Source organism: Peromyscus leucopus, chromosome 19 (assembly GCF_004664715.2).
Source record: "Peromyscus leucopus breed LL Stock chromosome 19, UCI_PerLeu_2.1, whole genome shotgun sequence".
Classification (NCBI taxonomy): Eukaryota; Metazoa; Chordata; class Mammalia; order Rodentia; family Cricetidae; genus Peromyscus; species Peromyscus leucopus.
Window position 1 is genome coordinate 25,894,196 of NC_051079.1, and position 23,871 is coordinate 25,918,066.

Below are 23,871 nucleotides of genomic sequence, written 5' to 3' on the forward strand. Positions count from 1 at the left end.
CACGCCTTTAATCCAGCACTCAGGAGGCAGAGGCAGGCGGATCTATGTGAGTTTGAGGCCAGTCTGGTTTACAGAGTGAGTTCCAGGACAGGCTCCAAAGCTACACAGAGAAACCCTGTCTCCAAAAATCATAAAAAGAAAAAAAAATTTAAAATTAAAAAAAAAAAAAAAAAAAAAAAGGCCTGGAGGGATAGCTTGGTGGTTAAGAGCACTGGTTTTTCTTGTAGAGGAACTGGGGTCTGAATCTTAACATCCACACAGCAGCTCACAACCATCTGTAAGTAATTCCAGTTCCAAGGGATCTGACACCCTCTTCTGGCCTCTGTGGGTCCCAGGCAATACATGTGGTATACAAACATACATGTAGGCAAACACTTACACACATAAGAAATTAAAAAAAAAAATTAAAAGCACAGAGCTGTAGTTCTATGGAATAGTCAATCATTCTGAACTACACATCAGTCACCAAAATTCTAGGAAACTTAGTCTCATAATAATAAACTACTGACAAGTGTTTCAGCTAAAGGTTCAGGGGAAACAATGAGTATTGCTCAATCATATTGACCATGCTCTCTGGGTTAGTTGCTAGGTACTGAATCAAGAAGTATATAGTTCTCAAATGGATGGAAGAAATGAAAATACCCAGTTTTCAGTTTCCTCTCTTTCAGATTCATTAATTTGTTTAAATACTTTAATGTATTTATTCATCGAGTTGCATCAGAAATTATTTTTGTACTCGTGGTAGCAATGACAAGTAGTTCCTTTGTAATGTTGCACCAGTCAATACCTGTTTTTGCCTAAGGATGTATCCAAACCAATTCTGGATAATCCAGCTTTGAAGTGGGTTGGGCAGTGTTTTTTTTTTTTTTTTTTCTTTTCTTTTCTTTTCTTTTCTTCTTAGTTCCTTAGTTTGGATTGTGAGCTAGTCACACATGCCTTGAAAACATCGGAGGATGCAGGCTAATTAAAACTGTATATGTTAGCCGCCACGCCTTTAATCCCAGCACCTGGGAGGCAGAGGCGGGTGGATCTCTGTGAGTTCGAGGTTAACCTGGTCTACAGAGGGAGTTCCAGGACAGCCAGGGCTACACAGAGAAACCTTGTCTTGAAAAAACCAAAACAAAATAAAACAAAGAATCCAACAACAACAAAACCTGTGTATGTTGTTTACATAAAAAGTTATATAAAATAAGATCTCTCCCATTTCCTACAACTTACTATCTAGAAAGAACATTTACTAAGTATGTTCTTATCATAGGAAACACTGTCCTTGGCATATGAAATGCCAAAATGAGCAATTATCAAGTCTAAGAAATCTTAAAAGTAATAAAAAAAATGCTTGGCAGAACCAAGTGTTGGTATTACAAGCATGCCTGATTATGCCCAGGAACAAAACAAAACAAAACAAAACAAAACAAAACAAAACAAAAAAAACCAACACTATATTTTTTGTGAGCTTGGCTCTTAACCGCCAAGAGATGGTTGATCTCTTCAGCCCATTTATATTCTTTATAGTATTTTCAAAACCCAATTTAATGGAGGTGAATACTGAATATTGCACAATGGAGACAGATACAATTCTTAATAAGAGCTCTAAGGAGAAAATGACAAATCTTCTGTTTTTAGCTAATGTGTACATCAGCTGGATAAAAGGACATTTTTCATGCAAGCTTCACCAAATCCCTTTGTGATTTTAAATAACGAATCAGTGAGGAACCGTAACACTTTTAACCATTTTTATTGATAAAAAGGGGGAAAGGGTTGAGACGGAGAGGAAGGGGAATCATTAGAGAGACCGGTGAGCTCCTTGGTCAGAAATTTTGTTAGAACTGGTTTAGCTGGCAGAACCCAGGACGGGCAGCGAACTCCTGAAGAAAGAGAGAGGATTAACTAAGAAAAACGAATCTTCCCTCTAAGTTGGCCACTCTGCTCAGCTCTGCGTGCTGCTATCAACTTTAACTTAGAGCCACCCAGTGGGGAGGGGTGCTCACGTTCCCATTTTACAGAGAGTAACATCAAACGCGCCGAGGTCACCCAATAAGGAAGTGGCGGCACCTAACCAGAAAGAGCCCGCGCGCGCGCGCACGCCCTCTGCTCCGCGTCCAGCCTTGCGGTGGGATTCCACGCACCGTTCCATCTTCCTCCTCCGCGGGACAGTTCCCGGGACGGAGGGATGGCGCTGTCCAGCCCGCGGCCCCGCCGGGCCGGCCCAGCCCAAGGCTGCAGAGCCTGGCCACCACCTGGCGCGCGGGCTGGACCCAGAAGCCTCGGGACGGTCACCCGGAGCGGCTCCCGGGTCGCTTAAGCTCCGCGCGCTGGGTTCAGCTTGGGCCGGCGGGATCAGCCCGGCCCGTCGAGAGCCGCGCGGGCGCTCCCGGTCCCCGGCTCCCTCCCAAACAGCCGGAGGCAAACGGGTTAAGTAGCCTCACCTGTCCCGGGGGCGGAGCCTGCTGTGCTGACTGACGTCGCGGTCCTCCAACCAGGCAAGGGCAGGAAGAAGGGGCTTCGCTGAGACTGATTGCTTCTTTCCGCCAATCCCCGTGCAGCTACTTCCGGCCATAGCCGCGGCGCCCGCGGGAGAGCGACAGGTGGGAGCTACTTTGTTACCTCGACGCCTCTTGCATCTTGGACGCACAAGACTCTCCAAGCGAAGGGTTAGGTTTACTTCCTATTTTGTTCATTCTTGCGGGTTTTCACGCCAGCCCTCCTTTTAATGAGAAATGGAAATTCCCCAGCCCTTTCCCGTCACCTCAGATGGGGGCGGGATGAACAAGACCCTCACAGGCCAATTGAACCACGCGACGTCCCGTGACAAAATGACCGACAGTCTCTGGCGCCAATTGAGTTCCCCATTGCTAGGTTTCATTGTGAGTGGCCGCCGGGCCAACTAATCCACTTTAAGGTCGTGATACGATAGTCACGGAGGCTGACCAATAGACAGAGAGGAAGACCGGAAGTCAGCGCGGGAGAAGTAGGGGGCGGGCGTTCACAACCGCCTAGGCCTGCGCGGGTCAACGCAGCTTGGGGGCTGCGAGCCAGCTAGCAGCGCGTGACGGAGAGCGTGAGCGACAGATCGCTTCGGCCAATGGTTCGCAGGCGCCTGGGAGTCGCAACCAGTGATGAGTCTAAGGGGCGGGAGGCAGCAGGTTAGGCAGTGAGAAGTTAGTGGCGCTGCTGGGACGGGGGGGAAGGAGACGCTTCTTCCTCCTGCTGCTCCTCACCTTCCTGGGATCAGCCGCGGCTGGGGCCGCGAGTGATTCCGCGGCGTCTCCGGCTCCGCGCGCGAACCATGCTGACGGACAGCGGGGGCGGCGGCACCTCCTTCGAGGAGGATCTGGACTCCGTAGCTCCGCGATCCGCCCCAGCTGGGGCCTCGGAGCCGCCTCCGCCGGGAGGGGTCGGGCTGGGAATCCGCACCGTGAGGCTCTTTGGGGAGGCTGGGCCCGCGCCGGGAGTCGGTGGCGGTGGTGGCGGCGGCGGCGGCGGCGGCAGCGCGGGCGGAGGGGACGCAGCGCTGGATTTCAAGTTGGCGGCTGCTGTGCTGAGGACGGGCGGCGGAGGTGGTGCCTCTGGAAGCGACGAGGACGAGGTGTCCGAGGTATAGCTCCAGGACCCTTGTCTCTAACATTGCGTGAGACGTGGATTCTTTGGGTCGGCACCCGGCGGCTGGTCCGCTCTCCCGCTTCCCGGGTGCAGTGCTCTCTTGACAGCAGTCGCCTGCAGGGCGACGGTGGCAGCGGCGCGGGCCTAGCGAGCGCTCTGCTTGCTCTTGGGCGCGCGTCTGGAGCGGGACGGGTCCCCGTCCCCCGTCTGCAGACCCACAATAGGGAGCTCTTTAGTCTGCGAGCTTCGCGCGGGAACCCGGACTCCGCAGGCTACCTCCCGCCCACCCCGCGTTGGAGATGGGGGAGGGCGGGGTCTTTGGAGCCCGAGTCCCTGCCCTTGGTACTGAGGGAGCCCAGAGACAGATTGGAGGACACAGCTAGCTCAAAAAAGCCTCTCTGCTGTTCCTCTGCCTTACCGTGTTACCTTGCCTATGCATTTAAGTAGAGCGCTTCTTATTTTCTCTTTAGTTTGAGGCAGGTGAGTATTAAGTTTCTCAGCTTTCACGCTCAAAAAAAATAATCACGTGACTGGCTCTTGGACGTTTTGTGAAGTTCGACAGGAAAAGGAAGTTCCAAGGCATCTTTGAGCTTCGGAATAGCTGGATAGTCGAACGCTGAGGTCTTTAGCCTGGGAGAAGGTGAGGCATCCAACACACACCTTTTCTCGTGAAGAAAATGAGTTGAGCTCTTTCATTTCTTTTAGCACGTGTGCACATTTCAGGTGTGAGCAACTTAGGATGGTCGATACTCTTTGGTCTCTTGGGAGAAAAGATGACATACATAGTTGTAGATATTTGCACACTTAATCGCATAGTATACATTTATAAGTCACTATTTTCTTTGACAGTGGTCAGACTAGAGTACTGTACTGTGATATTTTTAAAGTGCTCAGAATTACTGGTTTTTTTTTTTTTTTTTTGGTAATGATTTATTGAATGTTTTAATTTAGCCTGAGTTGCTGTGTAGATCAGGCTGGCTGAACTTTATGTGATCCTTCTCCTGCCTATATCTCCTTAGTGCTGGATTACAGGTGTGCAACACCATGCCTAGCTAACTATTTCTTCAATGTTGGTCCTAACATGCCTGGTTCATCCCTTGTGATTTTAACCTCTGGTCCTGGTGTTAAAGTACAGGAATTTCTGTGTACCACAATGATCCTGGCTTGTACATTTGAGAGAAATAAGGAGAAATTATTGCAGAATACAGTTACACACTGTTATTCCTAGGTCTGAACAGGAGTTTCTTTGGACTCAACATTTTACTTTGGAAAAAAAAAGCTATGTATATTATCCATTCATATTTTTGAATTTCACTGTAAGAAAATAAATGCTAAGCCAAGAGATGAGAGAAGAATTTTACTTGGGTAGTCAGTTGTTGGGATGGGTAGTCAGTTGTTGGGAGAGTCTGCAGCTCCCTCAATTTTGGGTTTGTGGAAGGCTTTATCCTTTTAGTGAAACTCGATGAGAGCTGAACCCAGAACACTTGTTTAGCTAGGAAATAAACTGGTGGTTAACTTTAGATTCTAAAATTTTGTTTCATTTTTCTTTGTAACTTGAAAGGGAAGCTCTGAAAAGGTTGGCTTTATTCTAAATGTTAGGGGAAGATAGTCACCTTGATTTGGGGACCACTTTGACATAATTGGCATGGATGAGATTAGAGGTTACTAATAGCTTTTATGAATAGTGTTTAAATTTCTTCACAGATAAAAGTGCTAGTGAACTTCCAAGTCAAATTTCTGTTTCAGTCACACACACACAAACACACACACACATTTCATATAATGTGTGTTAAAGCTATAGGTATACCTTTTCATCCTTTTTTTTTTTTTTTGGTTTTTCGAGACAGGGTTTCTCTGCGTAGTTTTGCGCCTTTCCTGGAGCTCACTTGGTAGCCCAGGCTGGCCTCGAACTCACAGAGATCCGCCTGCCTCTGCCTCCCGAGTGCTGGGATTAAAGGCGTGCACCACCACCGCCCGGCCTTTTTTTTTTTTTTTTTTTTTTTGAGACAAGGTCTTACTGTGTAGCTCTGGCTGGCCTGGAACTGGCTTTGTAGACAAGTTGGCCTTGAATTCATAGAGATCAGCCTGCTTCTGCCTTCCAAGTATCAGGATTGAGTGCATGTACTGCCATGCCCAGCTTAATACTTAAAGAATTTTTTTTTTTTTTTTTTTGCTTTTATATGTAATGGTGTTTTGCCTATATGTGTGTACACCACTTGAGTGCCTGGTGCCCATGGAGTCCAGAAAAGGATGTCATGTCCCCTGAAACTGGAGTTACAGCTGTTTGTGAGCCATCATGTCGGTGCTAGGAATTGAACTGGGGTCCTTTGGAAGAACAGTTAGTGTGCTCTTAACCACTGAGCCATCTCTCCAGCCTCAGAACACCTATTCTGTTGGTTTTGTTTTTTCAAGACAGGGTTTCTCTCTGTGACAGACCTGGCTGTCCTGGAACTCACTTTGTAGACCAGGCTGTCAGAGATCACAGAGATCCACCTGCCTCTGCCTCCCAAGTGCTTGGATTAAAGGCATGTGCCACCATGCCTGGCCAGAACATCTATTATTCTCCTGCTTACTTATATATTCTGTGCCAAAAAAAAAAAATGATTTTGTATATGAGTGTATATTCATATTTTTTTCTTTTTGTGGACAGGGTTGTACATTGTAGCCCAGGCTGGACTTGTGTGTGCTAGGCAGTCTTCTGTCTGTGCCACCATTATGTCTGGTTGGCTGGCCTTCTTTTCTTTTTCTTCCCTTAAAAACAACAACAATAACAACAACAGAAACAAAACAAAACAAAACAACTTTAGTTTTGGAATGTAGCTCTCTGAGGTTTATAGAGATTTTTGGAGAGAAAGGGTGGGGTTTCATGTGCATGCAGTTTGTTAACCTGTGGAGAAGGAAAGCTATTTTTGTGGTTTTTCCTTTTAGAAAAGAAATTCTTGAAATATTTCATAGCAGCCGTAAGTGTTGTAGGGTACATATAGTCTGCCTTTGTAAATGAAATGAACTATTTTGCTTAAGTAAGCTATTTACCTTTTCTGTTTTCTCTTTCATGAGCTGTCTTATCCTTTTGCTTTAGAAGGGATAACAATGTTCTTAGAAAAATACTAACATATGAAGTATTTGAAATAATAATAAAGTCCTAATTTTCATGTTTCCTAAATTGTTTTAGAGACAATGAATTAGTTGTTACATAGTTGGAAGTGGAGACTGTCTTCTTCCCCATTTGGGGCAGAAGGTAAGAAATGAGAAAGAAAAGACCCAGTGCTGTCTTTTCCTGGTTATGTTAAAAGGTCCTGCAGTTTGAGGAGGGGATCTAGGACTATTACTATTAGTAATTTTTTTTCCTTAATCTTATTATTATTATTATTATTATTATTATTATTATTATTATTAGTGCAGTAGCATTCTTGTGGATGTCATAGGGCAACTTGTGGAAGTCAGTTCTCTCTACTATGAGTTCTGGAATTTGAACTGAGATGGTCGGGCTTGAAGTGTTTATGACTGCTGAGCCATCTCTCCAGCCTCCATACAAAATTTTTTTTTTGTTTTTGTTTTTTTTTGTTTTTTGAGACAGGGTTTCTCTGTGTAGCCTTGTGCCTTTCCTGGATCGCGCTCTGTAGTCCAGGCTGGCCTCGAACTCACAGAGATCCGCCTGCCTCTGCCTCCCAAGTGCTGGGATTAAAGGCGTGAGCCACCACCGCCCGGCCAAAATTTTTTTTTTTTTAATACTGGAGTTATATTATCTTAGGGAATGCTGTCATTTGGTTATTTATTTGTTTACTGGTGTTGGGGATTAAACCTAGGGCCTTGCATATGCTAGCAGTACTCTCTAATTACATCCCTAGCATCTCTTTACTTTGTAAGATTTGAGAGAGGTGCTTACTAAGTTGCCCAGGCTAACCTTGACCTTGCTTTTTAGCTCAGACAGGGATTAATCCTGTTTTGTGTTTGTTGTTGTTGGATTTTGGGTTTTGTTTTTTTTTTTTTTTGTGTGTGTGTGTGTGCATGTTTTTTTGAGACAGTCTCACTGTGAAGCCCTGGCTGTCCTGAAACTTATGGAGATCCACCTACCTCTGCTTCCCAATTGCTGGGATTATGCCACCACACTGGACTTAGAACTTTTGATACTTCTGCTTCAGCCTCAGTGTTAATAGGCCGACGCCACCAGATTCAGCTGTTGCATATGGATTTTTTTTTAAAGATTTATTTATTTATTATGTATATAGAAGAGGGTGCCAGATCTCATTACAGATGATTGTGAGCCACCATGTGGGTGCTGGGAATTGAACTCAGGACCTCTGGAAGAGTAGTCGGTGCTCTTAACCTCTGAGCCATCTCTCCAGCCCACATATGGATTTAAATATAGGGGAATATCTGTTTTGTATTTCTTCAGGGTTATTGAGTCTCTTCCTTCTCCATATAAGTCCTTAACTAGAGGAGTAAGAACTTACATTGGATAATAGAGGTCAGGTTAAAAATTTCTTAGAGCTAGGTACAGAACTATAATCTAGTGAGTTGGGAGAATGAGTCAGGGGATCAGGAGTTAAAGGCCAACCTCAGTTTCATAGCAGGGCCAGCCTGAGCTACATGAGAACCTGTCTTCAAAAAAAAAAAAAAAACCAATATGAATGAGTTAAAATTATTTTTTAAAGATTTATTTTTATTTATTTGTGTATGTGTGGTTCTGTTGGAATCTCTAGAACTGGAAGGCAGTTGTAAGCAGTCCAGTGTGGGTGCTGGGATCTAAATTCAAGTCCTCTGTAAGAGTAGTCCATGCTCTTCACCACTAACCCATCTTTTCTTACAAACCAGTTTATTTTTTTAATTATTTTATGTTCATGACTATTTTGTTTGTATGTATCTGTGTGCAGTGCCCACAGAGGCCAGATGAGGGCGGTGGATCTCCTTGGGACTGGAGTTACAGACAGCTATGAGCTATCATATAGATTCTGGGAATTGAACATAGATCCTCTGGAAGAGTAGTCAAGTCTTCTTAACCACTGAACCATTTTTTCAGCTCACAAACCATTTTTTGTTTTTTGTTTTTGAGACAGGGTCTCACTGTGTAGCTCTGGCCGTCCTGGCACTCACTATGTGAGCTGGCCTCAAACTCACAGAGACCCATTGACCTCTGCCTCCCTAGTGTTAGGATCAAAGGCATGCACCACTACGCCCAGTTACAAACCAGTTTTTTTTTTTTTTGGTTTTTCGATACAGGGTTTCTCTGCGTAGCTTTGCGCCTTTCCTGGAGCTCACTTGGTAGCCCAGGCTGGCCTTGAACTCACAGAGATCCGCCTGGCTCTGCCTCCCGAGTGCTGGGATTAAAGGCGTGCGCCACCACCGCCCGGCACAAACCATTTTTTTAAATGTGAATTTGAGAGTGATACCTTTTCCCTTTTTAACAGGCTGAAAGAAATAATTCCTAAACAAAGGACTTTTTTAGATTGATGAATTTTAAGTTACCTATTGTAAGAGTATGCATATACTATATTTGAATAATATGTGACTTTTTTTAAAATTATGAAAATGCTGGGTGTGGTGGTACACATATATACCTTTAATCCCAGGCAGACAGATTTCTGAGTTCAAAGTCAGCCTGGTCTATATAGACTATATATCGAGTTTCAGGCCAGCCAGGGCTACATAGTGAAACCCTGTGTGGGTTGGGGGAAATTACTACAAAGTTATGGGGCTTAAGGTGTATCTCACTGGTAGGGTAGAACTCTTGTCTAATGCACATGTATCTCTGGGTTCAATCTCCATTAAAGGGGAAAAAAAGGTTAAATTTATTATAAAACTAAACAGTCTTATGAAGAACAATTCAACAGTCTAGAAAGAAAAGATAACATAAAAAGTAAGTTCTTCCAACTTCAACTAGCATTACAACTCACATTCTTTAAGGTAGCCAATGATCTTTTTCTTTTAATAAATGTGTATCATATTGATAGTTTTTTAAGCATATGCCATATTTACAACTATGTAAAAGCACAAAGATGCTGAATATGAACCTGAAAATTATAGCAGAAGATTTGTAGGGATTTTTTTCCTCTCTGAAAATTACTTTTAGATTCAAAAGCACAGGCTGGATGGGTGGATCAGTAGTTAAGTCAAAAGCACAGACCATATAGTTTGTTTTTCCTCCACTGGCAAAGGAGCTAGTTAATTTCTTTTATAGTTATTTGTTATATAACACAGAGCAGGGTTTTTCAGTAGCATAGTGAAATTTTGGGCCACATCAATTCTTTGTTGTGAGGGTTCTCCCATGCATTAGCAGCATATGTATCTATCCACTAGATGCCAGTAGAAACTATGTAATTGAGATAGACCCAACTCCTTCAGATGTTCATCTGATGCTTCCTGTGAACAAAATCACTCTTGCTTGAGAACCACTGGGATAGAGGCAGCACTTGTCAGGGATGGCAATTTTGTCATGAATACTATGTATTCAAACTTTAGGTAAACAAGGTGACTCACTGCTTTTAATAGCATCTCAAGGCTTACACTTAACCTGAACAAACAAGAGAGAGAGAGAGAGAGAGAGAGAGAGAGAGAGAGAAAGAAGGTACTAAAAAGTTTAATGTAAAACTAGTCAGAAATGTTTTAAATTTTCTAAAGTAAGTTTATCAGTTAAAAGAACTTTTACTTTAAATATTTTCAAAAAGTTTACCTAGTTTTTGTGAAAGTAAACATACAAAAATTGTTATGAGGACTTTTAGTGTGTTCAAGACAGAGTTTTATTATATAAGTACCAGTGATAAAATAGGAAATATAACTATTTTATTATATAGTTATTTAATATATAATAAATAAAATAAATAAATATAATTATTCGAGTGTGTAAATTTTGGAGACATTGGAAATGGTAAATCAAGAAGAGGCTATGTGCTATTACTGTAACTGTTATATACTTGATATAACAATGATATTGTCAAGAGTATCAGTCTTGACAATATTCTGTAAAGCAGTAAGACAGCATAGAAGTTAATGTGTTGATTGTGATTATTTGAGTTATGAATTTAGAGCAATGTAGAACTGGTTGGTGTGAGTGGAAGGAGACCTTATTGTGAAATGAAGTATGAGAGTTTTGTTTCTGTTAATTTTTTTAAAAAAGCGTCTTTAAGCCGGGCGTTGGTGGCGCACGCCTTTAATCCCAGCACTCGGGAGGCAGAGCCAGGCGGATCTCTGTGAGTTCGAGGCCAGCCTGGGCTACCAAGTGAGCTCCAGGAAAGGCGCAAAGCTACACAGAGAAACCCTGTCTCGAAAAACCAAAAAAAAAAAAAAAAAGCGTCTTTAAACATATAACATGTAGTTCATAATCTAATAAAGGACAAATAATGAACTCCCTTTTTCATTTTTTAATGTTTCTTTAAAAAATTGTGTGTGTAAGAGAGCAGAGGGAAGAAGGGAGGGGGGAGAGAGAGGTGAGGAAGGAAGTGCAGGACCCATTGTCTGAAAATGTAGAGGTCAGAGGACAACTTTTGGAAGTTGGTTTTCTCCTTCCACTTGTAGATCTGGGTCCAATGAAGGTTTGAGGTTTGTGTGGCAGTGTGTTTACCTGCATAGCCATCTTTGTTGTCCCCATTTCCCCCTTTCTTGAGACACAGTGTCACACATACAGCCCAGGTTGGCCTGAAGCTCAAGATCATTGTGCCTTAATCCTTAAAGGCTGGGATTACAGGTACCTATCCTTTCCCCCTTAGTTCCTTTCTTCCTTTCTCTTGTGTGTGTTTTTGAGGTAGGGTCTTATATAGCCCAAGCTGGCCTCAAACCTGTTAATGTAGTTTAGGATGACCTTGAACTCTTAACTCCTCCCACTGGAGTTAGAGGTGTGGACAGTCATCTAGCTCTCTAGTCTTGAAGGAAGCACAGGGTCTTGCTTTCTAGCCCATGCTGGCTTTGAACTCTGAAAAACAAACACACAAACAAACAAAACCAGAGTCTCTCTATTTAGTCCTAGCTGTCCTGAACTCCATATGTAAACCAGGCTGGCCTCAAATTCAGAGATCCTCCTGCCTCCTAAGTGCTGGAATTAAAGTCACCAAGCCCAGCCTCGATTTGAATTCTTGATCACCCTCCTTTAGCCTTGGGAATGGAATTATAGGGATGTGTCACCATCCCCAGCTTTTGATGGTTGTGAATAATGCTGCTGTGAACATAGGTAGACAAATATCTCTTTTAGATACTGTGTTCCATTCTTTGGATATATGACCAAAAGTGAAATTCTTTTTTTTTTTTTTAAGATTTATTTATGTACCTTATGTATATGAGCTCTCTATCTGCATGTACACCTGCATGCCAGAAGAGACATTATAATGTATAATGTAACTGTGTGGCTTGGAACTCTGGCATTGTTTACTCATTCAGTCTTTGGCTTTTTTCAAGACTTATTTTTAATTTTAATTATGTGTCTGTGTGGAGCTGTGTGTGGAATCTGCATGTGAGTACTTGTATTAGTGGAGGCCAGAAGCATCAAATTCCTCTTGAGCTGGAGTTAGAGGTGGGTGCTAGGAAGAGAACTCTGATCTTCTGCAAGAGTAGTATGTGCTTTTAACCACTGAGTCATTTTTCTAGTCCTACGGTTTACTCTTTTTTTTTTTTTTTTTTTTTTTGGTTTTTCGAGACAGGGTTTCTCTGCGTAGCTTTGCGCCTTTCCTGGAGCTCACTTGGTAGCCCAGGCTGGCCTCGAACTCACAGAGATCCGCCTGGCTCTGCCTCCCGAGTGCTGGGATTAAAGGCGTGCGCCACCACCGCCCGGCCGGTTTACTCATTTTTTACAGAAGAAACTCTTTAGTGGGTGGACCTTCTTCATGAACTCATCTTTCATAATAAAATTCCATAGTTCCAGGCTGGGAATGTAGCTCAGTTGGTAGAGTGCTTGCTTAGTACAATAGGAAAATCTGGGTTTTATTCAAGCACAGTGTAAAACCAAGCTGTATGGCACAAGGCTATATTTCCAGTACTTGGGAGGTAGAGGCAGGAGGATCAGAAGTTGAAAGTTGTCCTCAGTGCATACTGAATTAAGAGTTAGAAGACAACAGGGGCTCTAATGGACTCTATCTCAAAAGAAAGAAAAGTAAAAGCAAAAGAATTCTAAAGGTCCCTGCCGGTGTTTTAGAATACAGGGAAGCTAAGGCAAGAGGATCATGGAGTGCCCAGGCCAGCCTGACCTATACATTAAGGAATCAAAGGATAAGGGTGGCTGGGGAGATAGCTCAGTTGGTAAAGTACTTGCCAGGCAAGCATGGTGATATGAGTTAGATCCCCAAGATCCATGTAAAAAGTAAAAAGCCACAAGTGGCAGTGTGTGTTTGTAATTCTACTCTGGGGAGACCAAGACAGGTAAATTCTCTGGAGCTTGCTAGCTGCTAGCCAGCCAGCCTAGCCTAGCCTAGCTAACTTAATTGGCTATTATTCCCAGGCCTCAGTGAGATACCTTTTCTCAAAAAACAAGGTGTATGGTGCCTGGGCAGGAAGAGCATCTAAGGTTGTCCTCTAGCCTCCACCTCCACCCCTTTCCTAAGCAGCTGAGGCTATAACTCATTTGGTAGAGTGCTAACCTAGTGTGGATGGATCCCTAGGTTTGATCTACACATAAACTAGACTTGGTGATGTCCACCTATAATCTCAGCACTTTGGGGGTAGAGGCAGGAGAATCAGAAATTCAAGGTGGTTCTTAACTATATAGTGAGTTACACAAGACCCTGTCTCAAGCTAGAACAAAACAAGAATTGGTGATTGTAGCTTGGTGGTAGAGTACTATCATATCCTGTACAAAGCCAAGGATCTGTCTTCTTTGCAAAAAGAAAGCAGAAAAACTCTTTCAAAAGTTTTAGTCCTTAATAACTTAAGAATTCTTTTAAAATGCTTTCTGTCAAACCTGATGACCTAAATTCAGTATCTAAAACCTGTATAGTGGAAGGAGAGAACTGATTCCCACAGGTTGTCGTCTGACTTGCACGTGCATGCTATGGGACACAGAAAACACACACACACACACACACACACAATTTTTTTTTAATTAAAATGAATTTTGCTTGGTTGAACATCCATTTATTCATCTATCCATCCATGCTGGGGACTGAAACCTAAGGTTTTGGACATCCCAGGAGAGAGCTCTGTGGCTGAGCTATATTCCCAGTCATTTTTTTTTAAAGATATCATTTCATACTGTAGTATTATCCAGGCTGTTTTATAACTCACTTTGTGTAGCCCAGGCTTCCCTGGAATTTACAACAATCCTATTTCAGCTTCCCAAGTATTGGGATTATAGGCGTGAGCAGCGATGCCTGGCTCCCAGCTTTTTATCTTTTTCTTTGTGGTGCCAAGGATTCCAGCCCTCTTTCCTTTTTATTTTTTGAGACAAGAATCTCAGTAAATTGCCCAGGCTGGCCTTGAACTCATTTCTAGCAGGTTTTGAACTTCTTGCCTCAACCTCCTAGGTATCTGGGATTACAGGATTACACCACCAGGCCTTTCCTGATTGTTATTTTTGAGTAGATTTATTTATTTAGAGTCATCTTATTTGTTAAGCTTTATGCTAGGCTTTAGATGATAAAAAAAATACTACCTGCTCTTCAAAATATCAGTTTTTTTTTCTAGTAATAGGAGCATTTCAAGGAATGAAAAAACTTTTACATGTCCTTTTAAACTCCTTTCAATATTAATGAATTTATAGTGCATGTCCCAGGAATGTTGCAATTTAATTACCTCATCATATTTAATTTTGTTATGACTCTGTGACAATCCAAGATACCAAATTCAATTTATAACTCTTGCTATGCATTAATTGCATGATCTCTATAAAGATAGTGTTTGAGTCTTTACTTGAGGCTATGGATAGACCTTAAGAGGTGGATCTGTGGGCTGGAGAGATGGCTTGGCAGTTAAGAGCACTGACTGCTCTTCCAGACATCCTGAGTCTAATTCCCAGCAACCACATCGTGGCTCACAGCCATCTATAGTGGGATCTGATGCCCTCTTCTGGTGTGTAGGCATACATGCAGATAGAGCACTCATATTCATAAAATAAATACACAAGTCTTAAAAAAAAAAGAGGTGGACTTACAAACATAATTAAAATAAAAGCATTCCTACTCTGTTATCATGGTTTGTTGTCTTGTGTCTTGTGCTCATGTTTTAGTAGAAGTCCAACTACTTTATTTATCTTATAAACTCTTTGTGTGTGTGTGTGTATGTGTGTGTGTGTGTGTGTGTGTGTGTGTGTGTGTGTGTGTGTGTAGATGTAGGCAGGAGCATGCCATGGCATGTGTGTATGGAGGTCAGAGGAAAACTTTTTTTTTTTCTTGAGACAGGGTTTCTCTGTGTAGTTTTGGTGCCTGTCCTGGATCTCACTCTGTAGACCAGGATGGCCTTGAACTCACAGAGATCTGCCTGGCTCTGCCTCCCAAGTCCTGGATTAAAGGCATGCACTACCTCCCGGCCAGAGGAAAACTTTTGGGAGTGAGTTCTCACTTTCTACCTTGTCATGACAGGGTTTCTTGTTTCTGCTACTGCACTGTGTCCTGCAGCCTAGCTGTCCCATGGGCTTCTGGGTAATTCTTCTGTCTCTGCCTTCTATCCCATGTCTGGCTTTTCACTTGGGTTCAGGGAGTTGAACCCTGATTGACAGACTTTCCTGGCCAAGTGCAGTTAGTACTTTTGTCTGCTGAGCCACTCCCTGGCCTAATGTCCTGTATACTATACCAGCATATTCTACTTCTAGGCTTTTGCCATTTTCAGGTCCCTCTGATAAGAACATTCTCCTTTAAGATATCCAGTGTAGCTTCCCTCTTCCCTTTCTCTTAAGTAATTTTAATCTGAGTGGTGGTATTGCTGGATATCCATGGCCTGTTATTAGTGTGTTTGGTATAGCATTGACTTGACTACTTTTTAACACTGAGCTACATACATCAGCAGCCTGATACCCCTACTTATTTAAGCTATTTAATTTTTTTCTGTGTAGCCCTTGGCTGGCTTGGTGCTCCCTGTGTCTCCCAGGCTATTCTCACACTCTCATACCTTAACCTTCCTCCGTGCTGGGATTACAGCTGTGTGCTACTGTTCCCAGATTCTTTTAAGAGACCTTCCAACTATCTATTGTTTGTTTTCTGTAAATATCTCAACCTCTCCAGTTCTAAAACTGAAACGATCATTTCCTTCTTCCATCTATCTCATCCCTTCTTCCTCTATGTGTGTGTGTGTGTATGTGTGTGTGTGGTGCTGGACATTAAATCCATGGCTTTGGGCATCATCCTAGGCAAATACTTTAGCACTGAACTAAATACTCAGCCTCATCATTGTAAGTAGCATTGCCCTAAAACTAGTAACTTATTGCCCTAACTCAAGTCAGAGACCTCATAGCTCACACTGCTGCTACTTTTCACCATAGACATCTAATTCATTCCTTTTTCTGTGTTCTCACTTCTGCTATAAATGAAACTGTCTTTCACCTATACTATAGCTGTCTGTCTGCCTCTAATCTTGTGTCTCTAGATCTTTACCCTGCCATCAGAGTAAATTCTCTTTTAGCAAAATGTTATTTATTTCAGCTGGCTTGGTGGCTTACACTTGTGGTCCTGCAACTGTGGAGGCTGAGGTAATAGGATTGCTGCTAGCCTGGGCTGTTGAATAGTCCCAAAAAAAAGAAAGAAAAAGATTTTTCACAGCATACAAGATTATTTAGGATTTTGCTTTTGTTATCTTTCCAGATTGACCTCCATTTGCTTTTTATATTTAAGCTATACCAAATTGCTGTAGTTCTGAACATCAAGCTATTTTATGTCTTGGAATATATGCTTTCGCTGCTTTGGCTTCCAGAATCATAGTAATATCTATGATATGTTGAGCGCTCATTGTCTACTGCACTAAATGCTTCCTTATATATTCTAAAAATAAACCTCGTAGGTGCCATAGAAGGAAAATTATATGGTTCTTAATTTGCATATGAGGAACATGATATATAACACTATATATATGTATATGTATATAACACAGTTATATTCAGTTAATGATAGTGCTAGGCCTTTTCTTTCTTTTTCTTTCTTTCTTTCTTTCTTTCTTTCTTTCTTTCTTTCTTTCTTTCTTTCTTTCTTTCTTTCTTTCTTTCTTTCCTTCCTTCCTTCCTTCCTTCCTTCCTTCCTTCTTCCTTCCTTCCCTCCCTCCCTCCCTCCCCCCTCCCTCCTCCCTCCCTCCCTCCCTTCTTTCCTTCCTTCCTTCCTTCCATTTTTGAGGCCGGATTTCTGTACCACAGCCCAGGCTAGCCTTAAACTTGACATCTCCTTCCTTAGCTTCTGAATAAGATATAGATGTGTATTCCCACATCCAGCAAGAGTCAGGATTTGACCTGATTCAGACCTTTGGTTTTTCTTTTCTTTTCTTTCTTTCTTTCTTTTTTTTTTTAAAGATTTATTTATTTATTATGTAGACAATGTTCTGTCTGAATATGTGCATGCAGGCCAGAAGAGGGCACTGGATCTCATTACAGATGGTTGTGGATCACCATGTGGTTATTGGGAATTGAACTCAGGACCTCTGGAAGAATAGCAGGTGCTCTTAACTGCTGAACCATCGCTCCAACCCGACCTTTGGGTTTTAAAATCTGTTTATATACTTATTTTTTTCAGGGGTGGGGGGTTGGGACAAGGGTCTCTCTCTACATAGCCCCATCTGTCCTAGAACTCAATATGTAAACCAGGCTGGTCTTGAACTCAAGAGAACCGCCTTCCTCTGCCTGTGGGTTGATGTGCCACCATGCCCAGCTATGGACTTGATATTGTAGGCTGAAGAGTGATAAACTTATTTATTTATTTTGAGATGGGTTCTTGCTGTGTTGTCCAGGCTAGTCTTCAACTTGTGGCCTCATTGATCATTCATTCTACATCAGCATCCCAAGTAGCTGAAACTATGAGTGATGAGTTTTGTTTTTTTTTAAGTTTATATGGTGTTGTGTGTGTGTGTTGTGTGTGTGTGTGTGTGTGTGTGTGTGTGTGTGTGTAGGTCAGAAGACAAAGTGTGGGAGTTGTTTTTTCTCTTGCTGCCAGAGTTTTAGGGTTACTAGATTTGTATGGCAAGCATCTTTACCCACTGAGTCAGCTTGATCTCCCCACTCCACCCACCCCCCCTTTTTGAAACAGGGTAATCCAGGTTTGGTCTCAAACTTACTGTGTAGCCAAGGCTATTCTTGAACTCCTGCTTTTACCTTCCAGGTGCTGAGATAACAGGTGTGCCACCACACCTTGCTTGTAAAGGCTTTGTAAAGACTACCAAAAATGAAATTTGTGGTTGCTAATATTCAACTGTCAACTCAATGCCATTTTTTTACTCGTATTTAAGAGCTTAAGTGATGTCACTTGTCTTTGCCTGGTTTGACCACATGGCTAGTGTGGTATGTACATAATCAAAATAATGCATATGATTTATGTTCGAAGTCTTTTTTGTTTGTTTTTCAAGACAGGGTTTCTCTGTTTAACAGCTCTGGCTGTCTTGGAACTCACTTTGTAGACCAGGGTGGCCTTGAACTCAAAGAGATTTCACCTGACTTTGCCTTCCAAGTGCTGGGATTAAAGTCATGTGCCACCATCACCCAGCCCAAAAAAAAAAAAAAAAAAAAAAAAAAAAAAAAATCTATTTCTTAGAAATATAGGCTAAGAATAAGATAAAGTAAACTAGATACTGGTTGTTGAAAAAAAGTTATTTAAAAATCATTTTACCATTATTAGTCTTAAACCATATTAATATAATTGAAAGTTTCACATTTTTATACCTTTATGAGATGGGAAACAGAACAGTAGATAGAAAAAAATAGACGTAAATATGAATATTAATTGTGGACTAGAAAGCTGGCTCAGTGGCTAAGGCTGTTATGCTGTTCTTGCAGAGGACCTGAGCTGGATGCCCAGCTGTCCATGTTAGGCAGCTCAAATCACCTATGGTTCTAGTTTTAAGGGTCTGGTTGCTTCTTTGTTTGTCTTTGTTTTCTGCGGGCACCTGTGCTCATGTTAACATAACCCACAGGAATATACATATACATATAATTAAAAATAAATCTTAATAAATTCCAAGGAAGCTGTGTAACTTAATTTTTAAAAATTCAATTAGAATTAACTTGATTTAAAATTGGAGGGTTTCATGTATATTTTTTAATTTGATTATTGTTTATACTGTTTATTAATTTCAGCAAAATATACATCAAATGCCTGCTAGGTATGATGTATTCTTAGGTGTGCACCATCACACCCAACAGTGGATTAAATCTGACTCTTATTTTTTTAGAGTCAGAATAAATTATTTAGAAAAGAGGGCAATTGTCTTATAATGGCTTAGCAATGCTGTTATCTGTTTTTCAGTATTGGAGATTGAGCCTCGAGTTTTGCACGTTAGGCAAGTGTTCTAATATAAGATATATACCCAGTCTCCTAAACATTTGTTTATCAGTGTTTGTATATGTGTGTGCATATATGGGTGCCAGTGTAGAGGTCTGAGGACAACTTGCAGAATTCAGTTCTCTCCTACAATGTCGTTCCCATGATCAAGCTCAGATCATTAGGGTTGGCAGCAAGTACTTTTACTCTCAGCCATCCACCCCCACCCAACACCCCCGCCCAACATTTCTATTTACTTAGGACAAGGGTCTTACTAAGTTGCCTAGGTAAGCCTTGTACTTTGATCTTCTTGCTTCAGCTTCTTGAGCAGCTAGGATTTCAGGTTTGCACTAAGAGGCCTAGCTGTATGTGTTTGTGTGTAATTGTTATTTTGCTATCTAGTTCTGTGTACAACTTCCCAAGAGGTTATACACATATACTTCATAAAAATCACATGTGTATATAGATTTTTATGCTCTCTGCTAGGAACATAAAGATACAGCACTCTCCAAGAAACTTATTGGTGTGCCTGGGTTATACCTGCTATCATGCTTAAAGATTAACAGAGAATGCTCCCTCAAAGTTCTGTCCTCATGGCTCATGTTTATATAATTATCTAGTTATACTAGTTATATTTGAATTCCAAATAATACTGACTTATTGTTATTATAGTCATATTGGCATCAGCTTCATCATTATTCCATCTTTAATTCATAAACAGGTTGAATCATTTATTTTGGACCAAGAAGATTTGGATAACCCAGTCCTTAAAACATCAGAGATATTCTTATCAAGTACAGCAGAAGGAGCAGATTTACGCACAGTGGATCCAGAGACCCAAGCGAGACTGGAAGCATTACTAGAAGCAGCGGGTACTCTACTGATTTTCTCTTTAAAAGTAGATCTCATCAGGAGTGGTGGCCCACGCCTTTAATCCTAGCACTTGGGAGGCAGAAGCAAGAGATCTTCTTAGGACCATGGTCTACATGGATAGATCCTATCTCACAACAATGACAACAGAAAAGTGTAGATCTCGCTAAGATGTCATACAAGGTTATCTCAGGAATATTTGACATACCAAATTTACAATCTCTGTTTATTTTCTAAAAAGTTCTCACTTTGTATTTTAAAAATTCTTGGTTGAATGCAATGAATAATTTTTTACTGTTTTTTTAAGTTAGTAAAGATATTTAGTTATCAAGGACAACATCAGATGTGTAAAAAACATGGAAGTTAAGTGTAGTGGGTTTTTGTTTTGTTTTTTGTTTGTTTGTTTTTTGAGACAGGGTTTCTCTGTATAACAGTCCTGGCTGTCCTGGAACTCAGTCTGTAGACCAGGCTGGCAGAACTCACAGAGATCCACCTGCCTCTGCCTTCAGAATGCTGGGATTAAAGGTGTGCACCACCACTGCCCGGCCTGTTAAGTGTAGTTTATAAAATTTTTACTGTATTGAAACTGATTCTGAGAACTCTAATATTGTTTATTCGTTTTAATTGATTACCTTAATTATAAATAGCTATTTTTTATTTTTAAATGAATACAAATTTAAGACTGAAATATATCAGGCTATGCCAAACTACTGGTTTTGAAGTACCAGCAAAGAAAATCTGTGATAGGCCTAATGTGATAACTCATACCAATAATACTAGTCCTCTGTAGGGCTTTTTTTTGCTGGACAGCCTGGGCTACATAGTGATTTCCAAGCCAGCTGGAGCTACAGTATGAAACTTTGTGTCAAAAAAATGATTCAGGGGCTGAAGAGGTGTCTCAGCAGTCAAGAGCACTGGCTGTTCTTCCAGAGGACCCGAGTTCAATTCCCAGTACCCACATGGGTCTCTCAACCTACATAAAGCTAAAATACCTATGCACACAAAACATGGATCCAAATATATAATAAGCATGCTTTCTCACTGGGTGTTGTACATATATATAAGGAAAACTGAGGCACATAATCACAGTTACATGTTACAGACTTAAAGAAACAAAGCACACATAATATGCTTTCTCAAATATATACTTATTTTTTAATTTACTATTATTTTTTAAATTTTATGATCATTGATTCTCCCCCCCCCCCACACACACATGTATCTGTGTGAGGGTGTCAGAAGCCCTGGAACTGGAATTATAGACAGATGTTATGCATGTGGGTGCTGGGAATTGAACCCAGGTGTTCTGGAAGAGCAGCCACTGAGTTTAACTGCTGAGCCATCTCTCCAGCCCCTACTTATTATTTTATAATGTAGTGCCTGCTCTTTATTTACTATACAAAGTTTCCATTGCACTGTAATTAAAGCCTTTTATCTTCTCTAAAATACAGAACTCTAGAGCAGGGTGTAGTAGCACAAACCTATAATCCTGGGACACTGAAGCTAGAGAAATGCCTCAAATTCCAGACCAGTTTAGCCTCCATAGCAAGACCTTTTCTCACAAAAACAAAAGAAGGAAGTCTAGCCAGCTGCTGGAGTGCATGCTTACAGTCCTGTCACTTGGGAGGCTGAGGTAGAAAGATTACTACAAACCTGTAGCCACCCTGACCTATAAAGTAAAATTCTTTTTTTTTTTTTTTCCTTGACTGCATGTGTAAGTAGGTGCCTGGGAGGCTAAAGTAAAAGGACCAAGCATCGAAGGCCAGCCTTGACTACATATTGACTCTATCTCAAAAAAACGTTTTTAGAGAAATTAATAGATACATTTAAAATTATTTAATTTTTTTAAAATTTGTACATATTTATATGTGTGAATACTTGTGCCACTTCATGAGTTTGGAGGTCAAATGATAACTTTTGGGAGGTAGTTTTCTCCTGTTACCTTGTCACTGAAGTTAAACTCAAGTCATCGGGCTTGGCAGCAGGTACTTTTACTTGATGAACTGTCTCATTTCCTCATATGTTTCTATTTTTAAAATAGGACCTAAGCCAGGCATGGTGTCACACACCTTTAATCCCAGCTCTCAGGAGGCAGTGGCAGGTGGATCTCTGAGTTTGAGGCCAGCATGCTTTGTCTACGTATTGAGTTCCAGAGCAGCCAGGACCACATAGACCCTGTCCACCTCCCCTCATACCCCCCAAAAAAAAACTCAAATAAAGAAATAACCAAGATTACAAAGAGAGACCTTGCCTGTAATAAATAAAATAAATAAATAAAATAAATAAATAAATAAAATAATAAATAAATGGTAGCTACACATTAAGTGCCATACTTTTACTTTATATTAGCTGTTAGCTGGCCTTATGTTACACTCCTATAACTGAAGCAGTTGTGGTTGGAGGCGGGTGAATCAGGAGTTCAGGGCCAGCTTTGGCTGTGTATTACATTTGAGGCAACCTAGACAATATAAAAACTAAAGGAATAAAGACTGTTAAAATGCTGAAAATTCAAAATAAAAGTCCTAAAGCACAAAAATTAATTCAGCTTCCTAGTACTACTAACCAGGTGTGTGGTAAGCGCGAATGATCTCAGTACTCAGGAAACTCAAGGCAGGAGGATCAGAAATTCAAGACCAGCCTAGGTTATATAGCAAGCCCATATCTTAAAAATAAGATTGTATATATATTTGAGGTGTTGGATAGATGTTTTCATGGATAAGAGTGCTTGCTGTGCAGTATGAGAGCATTAGTTTGGATCTTACAACCACATAAAAAGTCAAGTGTGTCAGGCTTGTAACTCCAGTGCTGTGGGGGAAGCAGACAGGAGATTCCCTGGGGCTTGCTGGCTGTCAGCCTAGCTACTAGTTCATTGAGAGACTGAGTTTAGAAGGACTAAGGTAGAGAGTACTAGAGCAAGCATTGTGATATTCTCCTCCAGCCTACACAAAAGCATGTGCATACACTACATACACATACACCAAACTCTCATATACATACATGCACATACAACACTGAAAACCAAAACCTCAAACTGTACTGTTAGAGGTTCAGAAAGATCATTAACAGCTTTTTATATTTCATATCAAAGGAAGGAAAATTTAAATTTCATCTATTAATGACTAGATAAAAAGATATAAAGGAAATTATGGAAACTATTTATAAATTACATAAATTCATTGGGTGTTGCATATTTTGGTTTTTTATTTATGGTATCTGTCAAACTCAATTTAAAATGTTACCTAGAAGATGTTAAGTGCATAGTTGACCAAAAGGGGAGAAAATGTTGGATTACTTATTATGATAAATTACAGGTTCTCTCCTTCATTGCTACTGAAAATAGAATGGGCAAGTGTCCTGTACTAGAGAGGTTTTTTTTTTTTTTGGGGGGGGGGTGTGGTTCAAGATAGGGTTTCTCTGTGTAACAGTCCCGGCTGTCCTGGAACTCACTCTGTAGACCAGGCTGGCCTCAAACTCACAGAGATCCTCCTGCCTCTGCCTCCCGAGTGCTGGGATTAAAGGCATGCACTACTACTGCCCAACTGGAGATTTTCTGATATGACAGTTCTTCAAGTGAAATATTACTCATTTGGTACAATAAGGATCATATTAAGTCAAATGCAGAATTAGGTATAGGCAAAGTTAATATGTATATTGTGAAGATGGAAATACCGAGACATGGGTGGTTATGGCTTTGACGTTAGTGGTAGAGCTGAAATCATCAACCCTATTTATTTGCGGTCAGGTTCATATATGGGGTCTATGTCGTTTCTTTGGCATGTGTGCTTAAAATACAATTTCAACACTTTTTTGCTTTTTCTTCCCTTGCACTGCCTCACTGACTAAGGAATTGGCAAATTGTCAACTGCTGATGGTAAAGCTTTTGCAGATCCCGAAGTACTCCGGAGACTGACGTCTTCAGTGAGCTGTGCACTGGATGAAGCTGCTGCTGCACTGACACGGATGAGAGCAGAGAACACACACAGTACAGGACAAGTGGACACGTATGCATTCAGTACTTTGTTAGCATCAAATGTTT

The 23,871-nt window shown here is 41.2% G+C and overlaps 1 protein-coding gene and 1 long non-coding RNA gene across 11 annotated transcripts in view; one reads left to right on the forward strand and one right to left on the reverse strand.

The window, feature by feature from the left end:
• The first annotated feature begins 2,430 nt into the window (after positions 1-2,430).
• The window catches only part of LOC114705084 (ankyrin repeat and KH domain-containing protein 1), a 118,595-nt gene continuing 97,154 nt past the window's right edge, over positions 2,431-23,871 (forward strand). For 7 of the 9 annotated variants that reach the window (XM_028886733.2, XM_028886736.2, XM_028886734.2 and 4 more), the window contains exons 1-3: positions 2,431-3,598; positions 19,687-19,837; positions 23,680-23,836. In XM_028886733.2, the coding sequence (XP_028742566.1) occupies positions 3,290-3,598; positions 19,687-19,837; positions 23,680-23,836 (617 nt within the window). In that variant the 5' untranslated portion in view covers positions 2,431-3,289. The remainder of the gene's footprint in view (positions 3,599-19,686; positions 19,838-23,679; positions 23,837-23,871) is intronic. The other 2 variants (XM_028886739.2, XM_028886740.2) reach the window with 1 other exon arrangement.
• The window catches only part of LOC119086254, a 54,239-nt gene continuing 33,961 nt past the window's right edge, over positions 3,594-23,871 (reverse strand). The window contains exons 4-5 of one of the 2 annotated variants that reach the window (XR_005089491.1): positions 11,376-11,509; positions 3,594-4,363 (exon numbers count right to left, since the gene is read on the reverse strand). This is a non-coding gene — a long non-coding RNA (uncharacterized LOC119086254). The remainder of the gene's footprint in view (positions 4,364-11,375; positions 11,510-23,871) is intronic. The other variant, XR_005089492.1, reaches the window with a different exon arrangement.